The 15,811-nt window shown below is 43.0% G+C and overlaps 2 protein-coding genes across 6 annotated transcripts in view; both read right to left on the reverse strand.

Annotated features, from left to right (window-relative positions):
* Positions 1 to 108: 108 nt before the first annotated feature.
* ikbke (inhibitor of nuclear factor kappa B kinase subunit epsilon) lies at positions 109 to 10,524 on the reverse strand. Of its 2 annotated transcripts, none has more exons than XM_040202599.2 (21): positions 9,813 to 10,524; positions 9,339 to 9,483; positions 8,935 to 9,072; positions 8,407 to 8,536; positions 8,095 to 8,276; positions 5,474 to 5,634; positions 5,121 to 5,231; positions 4,839 to 5,018; positions 4,261 to 4,454; positions 3,823 to 3,881; positions 3,621 to 3,712; positions 3,406 to 3,507; positions 3,133 to 3,190; positions 2,726 to 2,838; positions 2,568 to 2,644; positions 2,437 to 2,476; positions 2,249 to 2,350; positions 1,538 to 1,634; positions 1,316 to 1,395; positions 1,159 to 1,230; positions 109 to 966 (listed from the first exon to the last, which is right to left on the reverse strand). In XM_040202599.2, the coding sequence occupies exons 2-21, from the start codon at positions 9,435 to 9,437 to the stop codon at positions 903 to 905; spliced, it is 2,151 nt and encodes a 716-aa protein (XP_040058533.2). In that variant the 5' UTR covers positions 9,438 to 9,483; positions 9,813 to 10,524; the 3' UTR covers positions 109 to 902. The 2 variants fall into 2 exon arrangements, with proteins under 2 accessions (XP_040058533.2, XP_040058534.2); XM_040202600.2 differs by having other exon boundaries at positions 109 to 821; positions 9,813 to 10,296.
* A 483-nt stretch (positions 10,525 to 11,007) lies between these two features.
* srgap2 (SLIT-ROBO Rho GTPase activating protein 2) overlaps positions 11,008 to 15,811 on the reverse strand; it is a 43,834-nt gene continuing 39,030 nt past the window's right edge. For all 4 annotated transcript variants that reach the window (XM_040202890.2, XM_040202888.2, XM_078092215.1 and 1 more), the window contains exons 20-23: positions 14,939 to 15,076; positions 14,442 to 14,664; positions 14,233 to 14,343; positions 11,008 to 14,138 (exon numbers count right to left, since the gene is read on the reverse strand). In XM_040202890.2, the coding sequence (XP_040058824.1) occupies positions 13,575 to 14,138; positions 14,233 to 14,343; positions 14,442 to 14,664; positions 14,939 to 15,076 (1,036 nt within the window). In that variant the 3' untranslated portion in view covers positions 11,008 to 13,574. The remainder of the gene's footprint in view (positions 14,139 to 14,232; positions 14,344 to 14,441; positions 14,665 to 14,938; positions 15,077 to 15,811) is intronic.

The following is a 15,811-nucleotide window of genomic DNA, read 5'->3' on the forward strand; positions in this document are numbered from 1 at the left end:
CTGCTGTTTCTTCACTTTTCAGCTGGCATTACTTTCTCAATAGATAATATCATTTGCCAAAAACAAATGAATTTAAAACATGTTTATGGTAAAAAATAAAGCATTAAAAGCATTTTCCTCCTTTTTATTAATTCCAACATTGTGTATCCTCTGTGACCCCTTTTAAACACAAATAAACCCTAGGATTTCTCCACTGCATGAGCCACAATGGCTAATGTCATAATTATTGTCATACTGTTATTTGCTGTATTCTCTGAACTGTGTTTTCAACCTAACATTTGCTGTTATTTTCAAAATGACAGTGCTATGTTCTTGGAAAGGCTGACAGTCAAAGATATAACATCACCATGCATGTACAAAGATGTCCTTAAAGTAAACATAGAAACATTTCAATGATCAAGCATCAGGAAAAAAACAGCAGGCATCTCACGCCTCAACATAAGATATACACACACACACACACGCACACGCACACGCACACGCACACGCACACGCACACGCACACACACAGAACTACAGTGCCAATCTGGTCATATTAATCATTTGAGGGTCTCCAGTTTGTGGTACTTCTTCTATGGGACAAAGAAGACACACAGGCATACTGAAAATATTCAGCAGCTGCCTTGGAATTAATTTTGCCTTATCCATCACTGTGGCAGCATATTAGAAATACAATAACACTGAAGGCATTAAGGTCTGTATTCAACCGCAGCGTTTCCTTCCTCTCCATTGTGTGCATCTCATCTCTAAATTGAGATTCACATCATATTGATTGTCTTTGACTGCTTCCTCTTCTTACAGCATTAGGCCTTCAGGCAGTCCTTGAAAAAAAAAAACACCACATGGTCCATGGCTGTTCAAGCGTGGCATTTCTTTTAAGACGCAAGGACGCAGCTCTTTTGTCAAAGTGTAGACGGTCTGGCCAAGTTTGGCTCCAAAGCTTCTGCAGGGCTCACCGTTCCCAGACTACATAACAAAACAAAACACAAACATCATCTTTGGTCACCTACTGCGCATTGGGCTGTGAGTTTGTCTTGTCTTGTCTGTCTACTGTCAAGACAAATTCCTTGTATGTTTGACATATTTTGGCTAATAAATGTTTCCTGATTTCCTGATTTCCTGAGTTTTGAGAAACATGCAGTCGGACACTAGACTCACCTCTCAATAATGCTGTTGTTACACTGTAGTTCCCTCACCAACATCTCCATTTCCTCCTTCAGATGGTGCATCCTAGAACAAGGGAAGACAAGTTCTTAGTGCAACTGGGCAACCGTCTCAATCTTCCGCACACACACAAACAAACAGAGACACACACCTAGAGACCATCTGGTCCTTGATCTCCGGCTGTTGTCCCGTTTGCTTTGACTGCAGAGTGCAGAGAATTCTGTCCAGAGCCTGAGGGGCGACAGATGAGACGTTATATCATCACATCACAGAGACGCTAGACAACATCTTTATCAATGCAGGGATACATGTGAACAGCATGCCATAATATTTGGTCTAAGCTGCAGAGACATTCGACACAGACAAAGTTTACCTTATTTAGGTGATGCTCATTCATCTCCACCTCTGCCAACAAGTCGGTGGAAAAAGAGGAGAAGTCCTGCAGTCTGGTCTTCATCTCCAGTAAAACGCTGGAAACACAGTGAGACACTTCAGTGAGTCCACGCTCGCATCTCTACAACGTGCCACTGAGATTTCATTCATAAAAAAACCCTCTGAACTTGATATTACAGATTTCAGAACTGAAATGTGCTTTTGCCAGTTTAAAGTGAACAAAGGATGTCTTGATATTATCTGCATAATTTCGTAACAATTAATCCATTAGTAATTAAACAATTGCACAGATTTCTGTTCTTACTTGTATATTGGGTTTTGAATTTAGAAAATGTCCATGCCCCAATGTACATATACAAATTGAGTAAGTTTAGCTGAACGAACACTGAAGTTAGGAATTTGAATGCTTACTATTCACTAGTTTCCAAGAGAGGACATGTTATGAAAGCTAAATAGCGAGATTTAAAAATAAACCAGTGCATTGAAAACAATATGACTACCCGGGTTTTCCATTCTTGAACCTAAACAAGAACCTTTTTAGTTCACTAAAATATAATCAAAGCTTTGTTTAGCAAATATTCAACGTAACATTGAGACATGCTTTGGATAAGTAGCATGTTTTTAATCAGACTTCTTCCCTTTATTTTTCCGATCGGGTCAAAACCTCCTCATTATGAAAAACTGCTCTGACCTGCTCCACTTCTTGGTCGTGGCCAAAAGCTCTTTGTATCTCAGCACGCAGTCCTCTCTGAGAAGAGATTTCACTCTCTTAATGTGGGACGACAGGTGGATTCTGGGATGGAAGAGTGACAAGCGGATTACAGGAGAGCTGAGAATAACACACTGTACAGGCTGCCTACTACGTGGACACAGACTTACTTCTCAAATTTGTGGATTTGCTCGTCGTTATATGCCAACTCTGTGATGAAAAGGGAAAAACAGGCATTTTCAATTTGACCCTTTACAAAAAGAGTAAATACAGTGTAGTAACAATAAAAAAAGATACATACTGCCAGTTTGTCTGTCTTTACGATAATGCTGATGAATCATTGTTATCCTTTGCTTCAGCATCTCCATCTTTTGACAGCTGTGTGGAAGGCAAAACGTCAGAGTTAAAAAAACACAGTAGACCTCCCTCCGGCTTAGGATCCGCGTAGGCCTAGAGTACCTCTGGTCATTGGCCAGCGTCTCTGCTAGCTTGGCCTGTTCGATCTGCAGATGGTTCAGTCGGCTGTGGAACTCATGGATTCCCGCGCTGTATATAGGCAAGTGCTCACGTACCTGAGGAGATAGAGATGCAAAAAATCACCAACCTGACACTAAACAAATGGTACACAGTCCATCGATTAAATGTGTTTGAAGTCCGGCAATGCTGACAAGAGAAAACTTTGACAATTGGATCATTTGAAAACAGAAAGAGTAATTGCATTTGGATAAAATTGTTATCGGTTTCTCTCCAAAAACTCATTGATGAAGAAATAATGGCTTTAAAATACAAAGAAAAGCTCCATGCCAAACTTTATTTCCATCAGCCTCATTAGTCAAGCTGGGATACTTGTTCCTCGTGCTACTCACAAGATGCAGCCTTTGCCTGCTTTCAGTTGAACCCTTGTTTTCTGCATCATAACAGGCTCTAAGAAAAAAAGACACAGCAGACAAGGGAGGAAAAAAGCGGAAGTTGGGGATTGAATTACAACAATATAAAAACATGCGTCACGCGCACAAGCAATGAACAAAACCTCCGAAAGCAACTGCAGCTCCATTTGCCTTACTGCCTTGTCCCACAATTGTGTCATACACATTGTGAGATCCCTCTATCAAACTCAAAAAGTGTGTCGATGAACTCACAGTGTGTGAGTCCTTTGTTCCGTGGTGAGGCAACACTGCAGTCTAATGGTGATCATGGCGATAGTGTGGACTGCTTCCTCACACTCACCACGAAACATCATCCTGAGGAACCATCAGAGTGTAAGAAGGATGTAACCCGGAGCATTAGTACATAACCTCGAGGCTGCGTCTCCGCGCGCAGTAAAACAAATACTGCTTAGGTCAGCATGTCTCACATATAGCTGTAGTATCCCTGCAGCAGCAGACCGCTGTGTGTGTGCAGCGACTGCACCAGCCTCAGGTACTGGTGGACCACTCCCACTATAACCTACAGATGACAAGGGGATGACAGCGGACAATAAATGATGGGCAAGATGAGTTTAGATTTTCTTTAAATACGACCAGAACTTTTCATATGGATGTAAAAAGAAAATCAACCTTGGAGAAGTTGTAGTCTGCTATAACATCGAACCGGGATGGGATGACTGGAGTGTCGGCTACAAAAGGAGACAAAAACACAACCTCAGAAACACATGACTTTTGGAAACAGTGCGTGCAGGTACGTGTCTCGTCATAAATGAGTGTATGCACAAAAATGGGATGAATTCCACTTTTGAACTAGCTTTAATTTAATTATGTTTTGTATATAATTTCCCTTTATCTGGGATTGGCCTTCACATTATTATTACTAAACAAATATTGCCATTAAACAGCTGGTTCGCAAAGATATTTATGTGCCCTATGAAGAAATGTGATGATGGATCACACTCTCATCCAAACTCTTTCATATCTTCCTCGGAGACTAGGAAAGAAAGAAGAGGAATGCTCTGGACTTCACAGAAACATATCATGGGTGTATTTCTTTGAGCGCCTTACGTTCCCTGAAGGGAAAGCTGCCATTCGTGTCGGGCCCGCTGAGCAGAATGAGGGGCCTGTCGTGTGAAGTGTGCGGGAGGTTGGCCACCTTCATGTTGCCCTCCAGAGGGAGCTTGTGACCAAGGTATAGCAGGTGTTGCAGCTGGACTGCTATACCGGTCTGAGACGCCACCTCCTCTAAGAACATCAAAACCCTGAAGGGAGAGGAGAGGATTTTTGGATGCTGGAAACTTATTTTTAAAATGTCAGGTCTGATTCTGCAACCTGAGTACAGGGTTTATTCGCTAGATTGTTATTATACACAAATGTACTGCAAAGCACAGATGTGGTTCTAAAGCTGGGGTTGCATTGATTTGACACATTTACATGGATCTACTTGTCTCATAAAACTCCACCAAAATGGGCCACGGCATGAAGTCACAAAAATCACAAAATAAAGGGAAAGTTCAACTGGCTTTTGAAGTCTGTTACGCCTATCGCTAGAGATATAATCTTACTAATATGGAAAAAAACATTTTCTTTCTACAGAGCTGCAGTCCAAATGTTACACTGCTTTACTTGTGTCTGTGCGCACTAACGTGTTGTAGTGGTGTATGTAGACGCAGTGCGCCATGGCCTGATGCAGAGAGAAGAGGTGAACTGGCTGCCGCTGCAGCACATCTGTGGTGGCTTTGAAGAACTGGTCGAAACCCCAACAGCGCTCCTGGTCCGCCTCCAGGATGCCCGCTAGTATCGGAACAAGGTGCATCGCCAGACCCCTGCAGACAAAGGGAGAGGGATAGTCAAGTGAAAAATTAGCATCACCTTTCGTTTATTTTTTATTTCCTTACTCATTAGTGCATGTACTTGAGTTGACATACTGTGAGAGCTGGCAGCTGTGAGGTAGGTGGTAGCTCCACTCGATTTGCCCGCCCTCCACCCGCTGTATTCCAGCTATAGCCCCCATAGGCTTCTCTGTAGTTATTTTGTACCTACACAACAAAAACAAACAAGTCAGGCTGATAATCATTGATAGTGGCTTGTGCTCCGTCAGATACCAGGGGATAAGAAACAACATGCAGACAATCATCCATCTCTAAAGAGAATATCTAAGCATTTGGGAGGTTAAAAAGGTTGAGTGGTGTTTTTATTAACACTAAAACTATTTACTGCTTTCATGGTGGAATGCTTCCCAAAGTGGGAGTCAAGTCATTGCATTGATGCTTTGACTCACATGGTGGGCTTGTTCTTGCGGGGTCCTCCGAAAGGGGCAAAGGGAAGACTCCCAGTGGCAGCATGGTAAAATGTCACACCGATACTCCACAGGTCTACACTCACTCCGTACGATTTCTGATGAGGCTTACGCAGCACAGCACGTTCATACATGTCCGGGTGCTGAACACACACACACACACACACACACACACACACGTGTGAAAAGAAACAGTTTGTAGTCATTGTACCTTCATTTAGTAACAGCAGTTAGGATTATTTTACAAACTTCTGTATTGTGAAAGTGACATGTGAATGCAGTGTTTTTTGGACAAAGTGGCCACCCAGTCGTCATAAGGTTTCACGATCAAGAGACTCCAAAAGAGCCGGCCTAAGAAAGTCATGTCAACACAGACACTAACAACACGGGGAGGGTGATTGAGTGGATTCCATGTTAGGCTTCATAAAAAACACCAATCATATGCAGCACAGAGATTCAGATGGTGCTTTGGTTTCCAAAAGGCCTTGCGAGTGTTCCCTGGAAAAAAACTGAACAGATTACCAATGTGCAATAATCTAATAATAGTTCACCACGCTCCACTGAGGCAGTAAAAGGATTTTCTGTTCCAAAAGTCACATTTTGTTCTTGAAGCATTGTGAATGGAGCAGGAGGTTAGTTACATTGATATCACTGCTAATTATTTTCTATTTCTGCTACCAATCGTGCAGCCACTGCCATGGTTAGGCTCATTATCACAGTTTTTTCATTCTTGTGGATTGACGTTATTGTAAAATGTTGTTTATTCTGCACACATGACATCTATTCTGCAGAGAGATCACTCGGCTTCAAGAGGGTCATTTTAACTTTTCATACTTTTATCAGTATGTTGAATCAGTATGTTAAATGTTGTACAGATTAATAAACCCTCTCTGGAAAATGTTGGACTGTGATATTGGGTGATACAAATCAAATTGCTTATTTCCGGGCTTTAGCAACAGTGTTTTTCTTTCTGAAGCGTTCATGCGACTGAAGCTCCACTAAACGGTGGCGCATGGAGTAGAGAGGGTGCGCCGGGAACCGCAAGGTTGGTGGTTTGAACCCTTGTCGAAGTGTCCCTGAGCAAGACACCCAACCTATAATTGCTCTCCGGGCTAAATGTAAAAAAAAAACAAAACATGGTTTTAAAATGCAATGCAAGTCTCTTTAGATAAAAGCATCAGCCCCATTACATGTAATGTAAACTGAAGTGGACTTATGTTGTGGATATTTGTCTCCCCCTCGTGGAGCTGAACTGATGATACATAAAAGTAGGAAATGAAATGAAAATGTAACCTCCAGCAAGGTTTCTAGAAATAATAAATACTATTTATGTTCTCAAACCTGTTACTTAATTAGTTAGCAGAATCTTTCAAGAGCTACAAGATATATGTCAACAGTATTTGGTGAAAAGTTAAGGAAAACTGAATTTCTTAATCCGACACATTCAGCCCCGCCAATTTCTGCCTGCTAAATTTTTCCCAAATGTTGACAGATTTTTTAAGGACTACTAGGGGTGTAACGATTCATTCACTGAATCGATTAATCGATTTATATTCCTGCGATCCAACTGAATCGATCTGTGCTCCACAAATCGGCATTCCGGACGACATATATCGATTATAAATCGAAATGGAATGGTACATAATCGATTGTATCGATACTTGGAAACTGCACATTGGATTTAAGTACAAAAACGCTATGGATTGTTTGTTTGTTTGTTTTTTAGCACTTTAGACACGTTAAACGGTACTCGATTCAGTCTGCCTGTCTGTGACGTCATCAGTACGCAGCGTGAAACTCGGAACAACAAAACACAGCGTGGAGGACACGACTGCGAGCGAGACATTTACAAACCAACTTATCGATCCAGCGCGTGGAAACATTTTGGCTTTTGCAAACACGGAGGTGTTCTAAATAAGTCGGTCGCTGTTTGTAGAATATGTAGAAGACAAATAAAAAAACACTGAAACACGCCGAATCTTTCCAGCTATCTACTGAGGCGCCGTGGGATTAAACAGCGCCGACAGTCAGGACCTCTAGCAGCGTTACCGCTGCAGCAGCAGCAGCAGCAGCAGGTAACTCCAGCTCTCCAGACACCTCAGGCCTCGCCAGCACCAAACTCAACATCACAGTACAATTGCCAAGTTTATCTGTAAAGACATGCGACCCTACAATGTGGTTGAAAATCCGGGGTTCTGTGAATTGATCCAAACATTGTGTAATTATTGTGTAATGTTTACATTGAAAATGGCACTTGATTCAAATAAAATTTTAATACATTTGCCATTAATTGTTGTTTGCTTGTTTATAATATCCATAATTAATTTAAACCTGATTTCCTTACAAGAAACAACAGGGATCTCGGAAACTTAAAGTAAAGTTACTGAATCGAATCGAATCGAATCGTTCTAAATTAACCCAGATCGTCCATGAATCGAATCGGCAACCATGAATCGCCATTCGAATCGAATCGTTGTTAAAATGAATCGTTACACCCCTAAGGACTACATAATGCGCTCGGGTATTTTCTAAGAGCCACCTCAACTCATCTTTGACTCTCGGATACAAACATACTCAGTATATTCCTGGGACTGTTATCTTACCAGATACTCTTCCGTTCCATAGATAGACATAAACTTCTCATCATCTTCCAGCACTCTCGCTGCTCCAAAGTCAGTCAGCTTATAAACAGACTTTCCATCCTCCCCAACCTGCCGCATGATGTTGCCTGGCTTAATGTCCCGGTGTACCACGCCATTTTCTCGCAGGTGATTCATCCCCTGCACTGAAGATGGGAAAGGGAGGAATACTTCAGTTCAGGTATAATAAATGATGGAGAAATACCAATATATGTGTATACCCCATATTTATTTATATATATATATATATATATATATATATATATATATACCCACCAACACACTGCAAAACTATGAGGAATTCGGTTTCAGGTAAACCAAAGGCATTCTCCGACTCTTCGAGCAGGCTGAGTAGACTTCCTCCTGAACAATACTCCATCACCAGCACGTTCTGTTTGGAGGGCAGCTGGAGACAGAGAGGGCGATATTAGGGGCCGAGCTGCAAGTCCTTGTAAACATTATAAGATTATATTAAATCCCTACTTCCTCATAAAGACTAAAACACAAGTAAAACACACTGATCCCAACAGGACTAACATTATTACATTCAATTCAATTCAATTTATTTTATTTTGTATAGCCTAAAATCGCAAATTACAAATTTGCCTCAGAGGGCTTTACAGTCTGTACACATACAACATCCTCTGTCCCGAAACATGACCTGCATATCTCGAGATATATGCTTGGCATTTTGTGATGGAATGTTATTTGATGTATTACAGCACTGCAGATTTAAGACAGAGTGATAATTACATCACATGGCCTTTTTTTTCTTTGTCATTGTTTTTTTTGCAGTGGCCTTACCTCTTCCACAGCATACAGCCTGACAATATTGCTGTGTTTCAGCCTCCTCAGCATCTCAAACTCTCTCATCTGGACCTCATGGGGCCGGTTGTAGCTCACAGAGTTAAACACCTTGACGGCTACCAGCTCACCCAATCTCTGCACGCAGACACACACACACACACACACACACACACACACACACACACACACACACACACACACACACACATACATTTACATCAGCATCACACATCAAACCGCCATGTAAGAATGTCAAAAGCAGCCCACATGAGCACTGTAACCACATCGTTTTGCAAATCACACAATCTAGGTCACTTTTCAGCCGAAAGAGTAAGCCGGAAAACACCAGGGCACCAGGGATGTGAATGAGGTGCTCAGTTGATGAAAAGCCCTCCTTGCACCTTGTTGCGTGCCTTGTAGACACTGGCAGTGGCCCCTTGGCCGAGGACGTCCTGCAGAGACCAAAGGTAGTTGGCCGTGCTGGCCGTCATGCCCGTCATGCTGGAGGAAGAGACGGGGACAGCAATGCGGGGACACGATGTCCGACTTTGTGTTGGGAGATGAAAGAAGAAGAAAATTCACAAATTAGTTACCGTAGCGTTAATTGGGGTATTAACGTGTAACAATACATGTTAACGTGTACCATGTTAACCTCACCTCACGTCACATAAATAGCAAAACACTGACTTTTATTTAACTTTGGCTAACGCTGGTTTCCAATTTAACCAGCTCGTCGTCCGCACTTTGATGACACCATCCGATAGTAGCTAACCCCGTTAGCAACCACTTATGTTACCGTTCATATCAGCCAGTAAATTGAGCTACTCGGTGATTCAGTTGAACTAACTTGAGTGGAAGGTGTCAGGTTAGCTTACCTGGACCGCTCCTGTAAAACCTGGAAATCGAATCGGTAACAAAAAAAAAGTAGCTGGGGCCAGCAGTCCGCCTCCACCGGACTACCGGCTGTGAAACCAGCTTCCGCTGCTTTCCTCCGTGAAATGAGGCGTTAAAAGTAATCGTCAGTCGTGTAAGTTACAACTCTAAACTGTACTTTACGGTGAAGCCGGGCGGTTTGGCTTCAGGACAAAGCACGCCTACGTGTGAAACTTCTTCCGCGATGAGGTGCGTAACTGCTGTGTGAAGCGGGTCAGCGAGGATCAAAACACTTCATCTCCTACATGGATCCAAATTCCCGAGTGTCTTCAAAGGCAGCAGCGAGTTTGTTGAATGATTTAGGGCGCGTCGCACTCGTTAATCTTAAAATAGTGGCGGAAATACAGCCAAATGAAAAGTTGACGGTTTCATTCTCTGTTTCAACTTCCGTCTGTGTTGACTGGGAGCCCCACGCGCACCCGTGTCGCTCACCTACGTGTTAAAGCCACACTACTGCATGACCCCCCAATGTTGTCATGTATTTTCAAAAGCAAAGCCAACAGTCATGAGTTTCCCCAAGATACTGTTGAGAACACCAGAGCTGACTTGGTGGGGTTCATCCACATGGACATACTTTTTGATGTTTATAACCACGATGCATTACTGCAGACACAGTACGCGTGGACCTAGGTTTGTTTGTCTAAGGGCCACTTCTGTTTGCACGTCAATGTGTTCTGTTTAAAAGGGAACCTCATCCAGCTCAGCTTTCTCTACATGGCGAGTGACTCCTAGTACTCAGCACGGAGGTACAGCGTTTTTTAAAAAAGAAGTAAAAAGGTGACCCTGGTGAGGTGTCTTGTTTTTTTGTTTTTTTTACTTGAAGTGATGACTAAACATTTTAACCGTAAGCCTGGGTTGTAAACCTGAGGTGTGCAGTTCTAAAAAAAGGGTGTTTTAAGAGTCAAGGAGGGTCTATTGAAGTACACAGAGATGCAAGATGTGAAAAGGACTGTGGCTGATCTTGTCTGGTTTCCAATATGCCATCAAAAGCCCTCATTTTGTGCTCGACTCGCCTCTTCTTGCTGTATATCCGCAATCTCTGACATCATGCTTCATTAGTACGGAAAAGACATTCTATCAGAAATATTTTTAGACAAATTTGTTACTGCTGCAAACGTCAAAGAATTCAAGACTCTATATAGCAAGCAATGTTTATTAAAAAAAGATCTACTACAAGAACTACACATGGAATTATATAAGGCCTATTTGATTAAACTACTATTGCTATTACTGTACAATATTGTACCAAAAAAGAGTGTACCTCTGTAATGTACAACATTGTATATACAAAGTACATCTGAACACAGGATTCTCCAGTAATACAGAGACAACTATAAATAGATTTGACATTACAGTCTTTTTTTTTTTGAGTTCCGCCGTCTTCAAATGGACACAAAATGCATATTTAACAATATTCAATTCAGACAAACCGTCCCCACAGTTAGTCCACACGCAAGCCAAGTTGTTCAAGTGCACAATGATTGATTTGAGATTGAATAGGAACAAACACATCAACCAACCACATGCACGTCTGTTTGTGTTTGTTTATGCTGATAAATTACACCCCCATATCCCCCCCCACACACACCCCACACACACACAAACAGTCACAGTCCCTCCAGTTGTCATGAGGTAAGAGCGACACAAATACACCAGGTAATACAAGAACAGTATACAAATAAACCTTTACAAGTATAATTCATAACATGGTAGAGAGCATACAGGAATGCAGTATGTGCTGTATTACTGGGAGAACAGGGGCGGGATAGTGGGTAATATGAAGATACAAATAGTTCAGTGCGGGTTGTAAAATACAAACCACAAAAAGGTATGATTTAGTTTTCCCCGAATGGCATGTGTCCACTTTTGAAGTCAGTGCTCGCTAAATTATTCAAATATTACTTAATTCATCATCAGATCTAATTTAGCTAAAAATACATTACTGCAATAATGATATTTAAAACAATGTAAGCCCTTGGATATGGGTTTCCTCCTTCTGTTTAGACTTAAAGATAATCCGCCGCTGGTGCAGTTACAGCAGAGGCTGAGGATGACTTCCTATCATGTATGTACGTGAAGGCTTTTTGTCAGATTGCATGTACACACAGTGCATATTTATTAAGCACCAAGGCTGCTGGTACTCCGGTGTCTCTCCAGACAGTTGCTGTTGGGTGGCTTTTTGGTGGGTGGACACTGCAAAGGAGTTCTGGGCGGGGTCCATACATACCAGTGTTTCCCATAGGTTTACAGCTTTTGGTGGTGGGGGAACACTATCTGCCTGCTGGTGGGAGTGTGCTCACTGCCTATTCTACATCCACGCATGCTCCCACAGGTGCGCACACACATGCACACACTCAGACGGCTACACGTTAGAGATTCTGAGCATTAATCAACAACTGGGGAACAAAACGTAACAAGAAAGCAATTTTTTCTTAAGAACGCATTGGATGAGGTGGTTGGTTGCTTCTATTAGAAAAACACACACACACACACACACACACACTTAAGAGGATCCTTAGCTCCATGCTTTCCAGTTATCAATGTGATTATTAAACATACATACACACCGTTAGAATAATACAACCCTTTTACTGTTAAGCGTGAAGTTCATATTTATATTTTTATATTCCAAGATGTCTTGTGTCTGGTGCTGCAGAAATATAAACTGATGCATTCAGCAAGCTAGCCGTAGTGGCCGCTGTCTATGGCCCCAGCATGCGAGGAAAACCTGAAAGGCGTTTTAGCTGCCACAAAACACCAACACGCACACACTTTGAGAGAATGCGTGTGTGCACAGTCTAACTTTACCTATAGAAATGCTGGGTTTCAGTTGTCCCCTACACACATCCCCTACACACACATTTAAAATTACAGTTGGGGAACGCTGGTCCCGCTATGCCCCTGCTGCGGTACTAATAAAGAAAAGTCATAAAAAATAAAAATAAAATCACCAACATATCAAACCCTGGAGGAAGAGATCAAATAAAGCTCTCCATCACATGACTTCCACTGATATTTGGCCCAGTTTTCTTTCCGCTCATCAATCACAAATGCAAACCTTATCTCCAGTCTTGAAGCAGCAAGCAAGTCAGTGTGTTTAATTTCTTTGCAGAGAGAGAGCTTAGCATTTCACAGTCTATTCTCAGGAATAAAACACTCCCTTCTATTCCGTTAAACATGGGTCATTAAAAAAAACGAAAATTGGTCATGTCTACTATACAAAATCAAACAGTGCTTTTTGTTCCTCACTTAGATCTGTGTGAAAAGACTCCTTCACACCCACTAAAACACAATTTCAAACATCACAAACTAGTGAATGTAAGTTTAAGTTTTAGGTCTGCAGGTGTCCATCCTGAGTCCTGTTCCCCTTTAAAAAAAAAGAAGGAAATAAAATCCAGTGATGCCTGGGATCTCTGCAGTGGCAAAAGATCATCATCAAGTGTCATTGAGGGGTGTTCACCAGCCTATGCCCTCTGGTAGTTTGACTGCGGTAAGGCAGAGCCGCCAGCAGATGGCAGGAAAACTCTTGACACTGTAAAAGGGAACATGGCGCCTTAGGCCGGACAACAAGAGTTGAATGCTACACATGAGTAGTGGGTTAGGTCTTTTGTGAAACAAAGGAAGTGCTCTCTGCACCTGATAGGAGAGCTGTAGGAATCAAAAGGGTCTGCAAGTAATCAGTATCGCCGGTCAGATTGAGAAGGTTAAGCCGGGCAGGATTTGTCAGTAGACTGGGGTGGAGGAGGAGGAGGGGTGTGAGGGAGGGAGTGGGTGTGGCCGGCGAGTGGGGGAGGAGGTGTCGGGGGCACAGTGGAGGTCGGGGAACCCATGGCTGGACTGCCGCCGCCACTCTTTGGGAACACCACCGGTTTGGGCCTTGTCGCTGGGGGGCGGGGCTCTCTAAAGGAAGGTACAGACGAGGAGAGGGAGGAAGAGGAGAGAGAGGGGGAGGTGGCAGATGGCAGGGGGCTCCGTGGCCGGCTCTTGACCGGGCGGAAGGAGGAGGGCACGTCGCTGGCCGAGGAGGCGCTGCGCTGAAGTGGGTGGCTATGGGAGGAGCCCCCCTCACTGTCCCTTAACAGACGGGAGTGGAGCGGACTGGAGGGCTCCGAGGCTCCTCCTCCTCCCCCGCCACAACCGCCCCCGAGACCTTTCAGCTGCTCCAGTGTGTCCAGGACCACATCGGGGGTGTGGGTGTGCTTAGAGGTGTTCTGTCTTTCCAACTTACTGAGCTCAGTCAGGGCCGAGGTCATCGCAGCTTCGATGTCCTGCGACGCGAGAGGCAGACACGAAGGCAAATGTTACTTTGTGCACACAGAAGCACCGCAGATGGGGATGAAAGGAATTGCCGAGTTGCATTACCTGAGAGCTGTGCTCCACTTGGGCTATGACCTCGGGGTCCAATGGCCTGTGGTTGCTGAAGCTCTTGGAGCGCCCGGCTGAGGTTGTCTTGCGTAACTGTGGACTCTCCACCTGAACATTCAGAACGCCCTCGATTAAATGCTGGCTGAAAATTAGGCAAAATAGTGCATCCACCTCATTTAACTGTCGAAGGTAAGATGTTCCTGCACCTTGGTCTTGAGAGAAGAGTGGCGGGTGACCGAGTTGAGGATGCTGTGAGCGCTGACGGGTCGTTTATCTCCGGTTTCTTGTACCAGAGCCCCACCAACGGGAAGAGAAGCGGTCCTTACCCCTCCTCCTCCTCCTCCCCCACTGGCTCCTGGACTCGTACCGTCGCTCTCCGAGCTACGAAACGCTCTTCGGATGCTCCCGGACTCCGGACGTTTCCTCAACCTGAATGACACAAATATTTCAATTATGTCTTTCCTATTTACTGAGTTTTTGTGGTTTTAGGTCTAAAAAGTCTGAAAACAACATCAAAAAAGAAAAATTAAATCATAAAATAGAAACCAACAATAAATCCATTTTATGTTAATAGGTTTGATTCCTCACTTCTGTTATTATGTATTTTTATATATTTATATTTACATTATTCTTCAATTCATGTCACACCAACTGAAGCCGCAAATGAAAACCTATGCGATGATGTAAATAGTCCAAGACACACTTGTTGAGGTTGGCCAGGTAGATGTCCGCCACATGAGCTCCAGTAGGAGAAGCAGCGCTGCCTCGAGTGGACACTCTCTCCTCCAGCAGGTCCCTGCTTTCCACATCGGCCTTTGGACTTCCCCGGCCCCCATCAGACCTGAAACAATCAAGCGCTAGTTTATTAATCAGGGCCGCATCAAGTCAGCAGAGACGGAGCCAACACACTCACTGATACATATGAAACGCCCGACCCGCTGAGTGCTACTTGGCTGCCAATTAGCAACTACTGCTGATGAGTCACATCCAAACAGGTTACAGAACAAGGATGTAACTAAGTAAGGATGAAAGCCATTAAACTGAATTACTATGCTGAACTAGTACAAGTTCTTTACCCACAACAAAAGTGACGTAAACTTGAAAGGAAAATCCAGTGTTTGTTTTCTTATTATATACATGTTATTGTCTAGTAGGAATACTGGAATACTCTATAACCATTTGCTCACAACCTCTGAGTTTTGGGAAATGTGGTCTCCAACTAGAATGCCTACAGCGTTTAGGTCGAACGAACAACATGGGAAGTTAACCAGGAAGTTGATAAGCAATGCAACTATGGGGATTTCCAGACGGATGGACTACTTTTGGGGTTTACCTTTGCTCAGAGTAAACAAGTATATTTTATTGGTGTTTTCTGTACATGGCTCTTTCACATTTCCAGAATTTCTACAACAAAGGCGGCGTGTAAAAGGTTATAATAATAATATAAATAATACTTTAATTTTGTATTATGCTTTTCTAAATATCCAAAGACGGTTATCACGACCAATATCCACAAAAAAGCAAAACTGATCATCAAAACCATCGACAGTGTTAAGGGAAAATGTTTCTTATTGTC

Source organism: Gasterosteus aculeatus, chromosome 17, assembly GCF_964276395.1.
Source record: "Gasterosteus aculeatus chromosome 17, fGasAcu3.hap1.1, whole genome shotgun sequence".
Lineage (NCBI taxonomy): Eukaryota > Metazoa > Chordata > Actinopteri > Perciformes > Gasterosteidae > Gasterosteus > Gasterosteus aculeatus.

Coding starts and splice junctions, on each gene's coding strand:
- ikbke (XM_040202599.2), bottom strand. CDS start 9,437: ATGACGGGCATGACGGCCAGCACGGCCAACTACCTTTGGTCTCTGCAG. Junction 9,073..9,338: donor TCTACAAGGCACGCAACAAG/GTGCAAGGAGGG, acceptor GTCTGCGTGCAG/AGATTGGGTGAGCTGGTAGC. Junction 2,477..2,567: donor TAAAGACAGACAAACTGGCA/GTATGTATCTTT, acceptor TTTTCATCACAG/AGTTGGCATATAACGACGAG.